This window comes from Nannospalax galili, unplaced genomic scaffold (assembly GCF_000622305.1).
Source record: "Nannospalax galili isolate Female #2095 unplaced genomic scaffold, S.galili_v1.0 scaffold227, whole genome shotgun sequence".
Taxonomy (NCBI): domain Eukaryota; kingdom Metazoa; phylum Chordata; class Mammalia; order Rodentia; family Spalacidae; genus Nannospalax; species Nannospalax galili.
In genome coordinates, this window is record NW_008360303.1 from 7399472 (window position 1) to 7405330 (window position 5859).

At 35.5% G+C, this 5859-nt stretch overlaps 1 protein-coding gene across 1 annotated transcript in view; it reads left to right on the plus strand.

Moving 5' to 3' along the window:
- Positions 1-427: 427 nt before the first annotated feature.
- The window catches only part of Pdc (phosducin), an 8699-nt gene continuing 3267 nt past the window's right edge, over positions 428-5859 (plus strand). Inside the window, exons 1-2 of the mRNA XM_008824265.1 lie at positions 428-488; positions 2429-2580. Coding sequence (XP_008822487.1) covers positions 428-488; positions 2429-2580 — 213 coding nt within the window. The remainder of the gene's footprint in view (positions 489-2428; positions 2581-5859) is intronic.

A 5859-nucleotide genomic window follows, 5' to 3' on the forward strand; every position in this document is an offset into this window, starting at 1 on the left:
GCCTGCTGTGTAGCAAATGCTCATAGTGAGCATGTAACTATTATTAATTGAAGTTTCATTATATAAATATTAATGTATAATCTTATGAAATAGTGTAACAAATAAAAAGGAAAGAAATCTGTGATCACCGGTGGTTATCAAGTATATAGAACTAAAATGAAGGCAAACATTTTTAAAAGACAAGCCATAAATTATACAAACATCTTTAGTAGTACATGCTAAATTAATGTGCTATTACAGTGTACACAGAAATATTTAAAACATCCTTTCACAAAGTGATAACCCTTAAACTTTCATGATGGCAGGAGGGGATTATAAATATATGCACAGGTATTTTTATATGTCTGTATTCTTGCATGTGTTTTCTGTAACTCGTCTGTACCATTACTTCTTTATCATACAGATTACATGAAATACAACCCTAAAAATGGAAGAAGCCACAAGCCAAAGTTTGGAGGAAGACTTTAAAGGACAGGCCACACACACAGGTAAATAAAGCAAGAAGAAAATATAAGTATTACAGTAAAATTAAATCTAGAAATAGCTACTATTCTTCTTGAGAACATTCATTATTGAATTTAAGTAACATCTTCATATAGTCATCTAGAATAATCTAACCATATATTTGACTGCATAAATTAGCTTGAAATGAAATGACCCAACAATTGGATATTTAATATTTCAATATCAAAGAGTTAAAAACACAAATTATTAATAATTTCTTGCTACCCAGTTATCATAATGCTTCTTCATTTACAATTTAATTAAGCCACTTTCTATTCTCTTAATTTCTCCATCTGTACCCACTACAGAAGGAGGAGGAGAAGAAAGAGGAGAAGGGGGGCAGAAAGAGGAACCCAGGAAAGCCCACTGTCTAGTTAAAGTTATCTGGAGCAATTTTTTTAAATATTTTATTTATTATTTTATTTTATGTGTATGAGTGAATTGCCTGCATGTATGTGAGTGCACCTGAGTCGTGCAATGCCACGGAGGTCAGAAGAGGGCTTCGGATTCCCCTGGAACTAAGGACAGTTGTAGCCGCCATGTGGGTGCTGGGGTTTGAACCTGGGTCCTCTGCAAGAGCAGTCAGTGCTCTTAACCGCTAAGCCATCTCTCCAACCCCGTATCTGGAGCAATTTTTTAACATTAAGATACTTGGGAGAAACCTTTGCAAGTAAATAAATAACAAGCTAAAATTTTAATTTTAAAATTTATAATAGCATCTACATATTATAACACACAAAAAAGCAACCAAATGGACATTAACCATCACAGTGGGCAAAAGAGTCACAGAGAAAAACAACAACAAAAAAAGACATTCATAGACATATAAAGTTAGAACTTTGGTGAGATGCATTTTTCACAGAAGTGGAAAAACTTTAAAAGCTTAGCACATTTTTTTTTTGAAAGAGGCACCCTCATACATGGCTGGCAAAAATAAAAATTCAGCATCTGCATTAGGAATGTATATGTCCTCTGACCTTCTTCAAGGCACTTTTATCTTTTAAGAATTGAGTATCACAATTCCAATTGAATTATCTGTGACTTAGTTTATTTTGTATGGTGACTGTGGTATGGATGGAACACAGAATTTCATGTATACAAGACAAGCACTCTGCCAACTGCATGTTATCGTCAGCCTTTGAATTTTCTTAAACATGAAAATCCTATGTTTTCTGTTTTGTGAAAGAGTCTTAGTATCTTAGAGGGACTGTGTGGCTATGTAATGAGTCTTAAAGTCATTTTAATTATTTTTAAGATTTATTTATGTGTTGTGTATGAGTTCCTAAATATTTATGTGCACTATGTGCATGCCGGGTATCCATGGAAGCCAGAAGAGGGTGTCAGATCCCTAAAACTGGAGTTATAGACACATGTGAGTGCTGAGATCATAATCCAGATCCTCTGAAAGAGCAGCAAATGCTATTAACTGCTGAACCATCTCTCCAGACCCCATTTTAATGTTGTTGAGTGATACATTATTCATTGTTTTTCTTTTAGGTACTATTGTTATTGTTGTTCCTCCAATGAGTTTCCTGGCATGACAGAGTAGTGCCAATGTTCATTTATTGTAAAAACTTCTTTCTTATATAATAAACATTCTATTTTTCTAAACTTCTGGTTGCGTTTAGATATTCCAATTTTTAATATCTTTACCTCTAAACTTTTGGAAACAACTCAAAGTGCATAATGTATATTTTCATTAGTGTGGATGTTTCAGAAAGATTCTTTGCCACACTCCACTTAATAAGGTTAACCTGAGAGAAAATTTTATGAACAAGGCAGTAAGAAATTTCTAGGCTAATTGAGATGTTTGTTTCAGATGCAGTAGATGGCAAGTCTATTCCCATGGCAACACTTACATAAATTTCAAGTGTGTAAACAGTACTGAAAATAAAGAGACACTTCTTTAAAATTTTTATTCCAGGACCAAAAGGAGTAATAAATGATTGGAGAAAGTTTAAATTAGAAAGTGAAGATGGTGATTCAATCCCACCTAGCAAGAAGGAGATTCTTAGACAAATGTCGTCTCCTCAGAGTAGAGATGACAAAGACTCAAAAGAAAGAATCAGCAGAAAGGTAAGATAAGCCAAGATCAATAATAAATCATGTATTTTCTGGTCTAAGCAACTCTAGAGAATCACTTGATACACACACACACACACACACACACACACACACATTCATTGTGTATGAAGTGACTATTGTGGTAAATGTGTTTTGTACCAAACAGTAAGTGTGGAAAACAAAAGAATGAGTTATGAATGCACAACTGAGGTAGGGGAAGCTTCACAATATGAGAAAATAAATCATAGAATTTTAATTTATAGGGAAGATTATTTTTTCTAGAGAAACAAGACAACTTTGAGTGTTCTTATGCTTATGTGACTATAAGTATATGGATTTCTATAAAGAAAAGTAGAGATACTCACCAGGCTGAGAATATTTGCAATTTAAAGAATAAGGTTGGTTGGGAAAAGAGAAGGAAGAAGATAAGCAGAATAAATCTCAACTTGTAAAAAGACAGCATTTTAAATACATTTTATTTATTTTATTTTATGTGTATGAGTCTGCATGTGTGTAAGTGCACCCATGTCGTGCAGTGCCTACAAAGATCAGAAGAGGGTGTCAGATCCCCTGGAACTGGAGTTATGGATGGTTGTGAGCCACCATGTGGGTTCTGGGAACTGAACCCAGGTCATCTGCAAGAGTAGTCAGTGCTCTCAACTGCTAAATCATCTCTCCAGCCCCAAAAGACAGCATTTTTTTTAAAAACTCTCAGTTAAATTATATACTGTGCATGTCTTTGTCTTAAAGAGATATATTAAAAGATGACCTTTAAGCTGGGCATGGTGGCACACACTTTTAATCCCAGCACTTGAGAGGCAGAAGCAGGAGGATCTCTGTGAGTTCAAGGCCAGCCTGGTCTACATAGTGAGTTCCAGGCCAGCTGCAGTTAATGGGAGACCCTGTCTCAAAAAAAGACAAAAAAAAAAAGATGACCTTTAAAATGATAATTGAGATTATCTCAGCACTAAACTGGTAGAATTTCAGTATTTGTTACTATATATTATTTATGTAATTAGTATAATGATAAAGATTAAGCAAACCAGAAGTGATTTTTATATGTGGGGAAAAAAAACACTTTAGTGGAGTGTTTATCTCCAACCTAGTAGATGTGTCTTGTAAACTGAGTTTCAACATACTATGATCAAAAAGAAATATGCCTTGGTGCATGGCTTCTGGCCATGGTAGTGATCTTACATCTAACAATTGAGGGGTGGAGGACAGAAATCAGTTCCTTCACTGAATCATTATGCAATGTGTATGAGACAATTAAATTTTCTCAGCTCAGGAATTATAAGAACACTTTCACTTGTTTTTGGATATGAAAGGCAAATAAATATGAAGGTGTTTTGAAACAAAACACTATCAAATGTGAGATGTTATTATGAAAGATTTTGTGCTGATTCAACTTTAGAAATGTACTGAAATCCCTAATTACCTGTGTCTCAACATATGAGCAGAACAAGTTCTGATATGAATGTTCAAATGTGTCTTCAAATTTGTATGGGTTGGTTGCTTGAATTTGCAGAACTATCATGGCAACTTAAGAGTTACACAAAACATTTAAATAATTTTAGGATGGAAATAAACTGGGACAAGACCATAATATTAATACAGAAATGATATTAAAATAAGAAAAAGAGCTGGACATTGTGGCACAAACCTGTAATAACAGCACATGGGATGTCGAAGCAAGGGGATCTTGAGTTCCAGGCCATCCTGGACTACACAGCAAGACCATATCATAAAAATGAAAAGTTGGGGGGAGGGAAGGAAGAAATGAAAGGATGAAGGGAGGAAGGAGGGAGGAGGGATAGAGGGAGGGATAGAGGGAGGGAAGGAGGCTGGAGAGATGGCTCAGCAGTTAAGAGTCCTTAATGCCCTTTCGAAGACTGGAATTCCATTGCCAGCACCCACATCAGGCAATTCACAACTGCCTCTAACTCCAGCTCCAGGGGATTGACACCCTTTCCTGGACCCTGTGGGCACCTGAATGCACATGCACATACTAACACAGAGACAGGCTCATATGTATAACTTTCAAAATATAAAATAAAAAATAAAGATAAAAGGAAAAATAATTGGAGATATTGGGTAATATAAGAGGCTGATGCAAGTAATAAAGGCCTAAGATACTTCTATTTAACCTGAATCTCAATATCATCTTATGTAAAATGATACTAATACATACTTCTGAGGAGTAAATAATATAATCTTTGTAAAATGCCTAAGGCATGGTAGATTCTCTATAAGTATTGATTTCTTGCTATCTTAATTATTCTCTGCTTTAAAAGGAGTTGCAGTTCAAGTGGTTATATGATGATAAGGCAACTGCAGATGATCCCCTTGGAACTATCCAGGCTCCAAGGTTCTGACTGCTCCACACCTATTAGTGTGTCATATGACACTATGCCCCATCACTCCTTTATGGTTTTTTTTTTTCCCTCTTGGTGGAGGGGAAGAGGTAAGTAATAGTCTGTCAAATACAAAAATAATAGAGTCAATATTATGAGAGACTGTTAAGATAATTTTATATTCTAGCCACAATAAAAAGTATCTTGTGGGGTGGAGTGATGGATCAGAGGTTAAGAGTACTGGCTGCTCTTACAGAGAACCTGGGTTCAGCTCCCAACACCCATATGACAGCTTACAACTGTTTGTGACTCCAGCTCCAGAAGACCTGATGCCCTGTTCTGGCCCCCACAGGCATTGAACAACACAGATGTGTTTATATACATACAGTAAAAACACTCATACACACATTTTTAAAAAAGTAGCTGTCTTGGAAGACAGTTCTCTTATTTCTGACTAAAGCAGTGGTTAAGCATAACCTAGTGGGCTTGTTGAAACATGGATTACTCAGCCTCACCCTTACAAGTTCTGAGTCAGTAGACCTGATTAGTGCCCATAATTAGAAAAAAAAAAACTCTTCCCCCTCTGAACACATTAATTAGAAAACTGATGTTAGGGGGCTGGAGAGATGGCTCAGCAGTTAAGAGCACTGCTCTTGCAGAAGATCTGCATTTGGTTCCCAGCACTCACATGGAAGCCACCAATCATTCACAACTCTAGTTCCAGGGGATTCAACACCCTCGTCTGGCCTCCATGGGCATTGTACACATGTGGTACACTTATATACATGCAGGCAAAACATTCATACACACACAAAAATAAATAAATAAATAAATAAATAAATAAATAAATAAATAAATAAATAAATTAAATAAGTAAGTAAAATTTTTATCATTCAGGGAATAAAGTTTTAAAAGATGGGTTTTTTTAAATATTTGT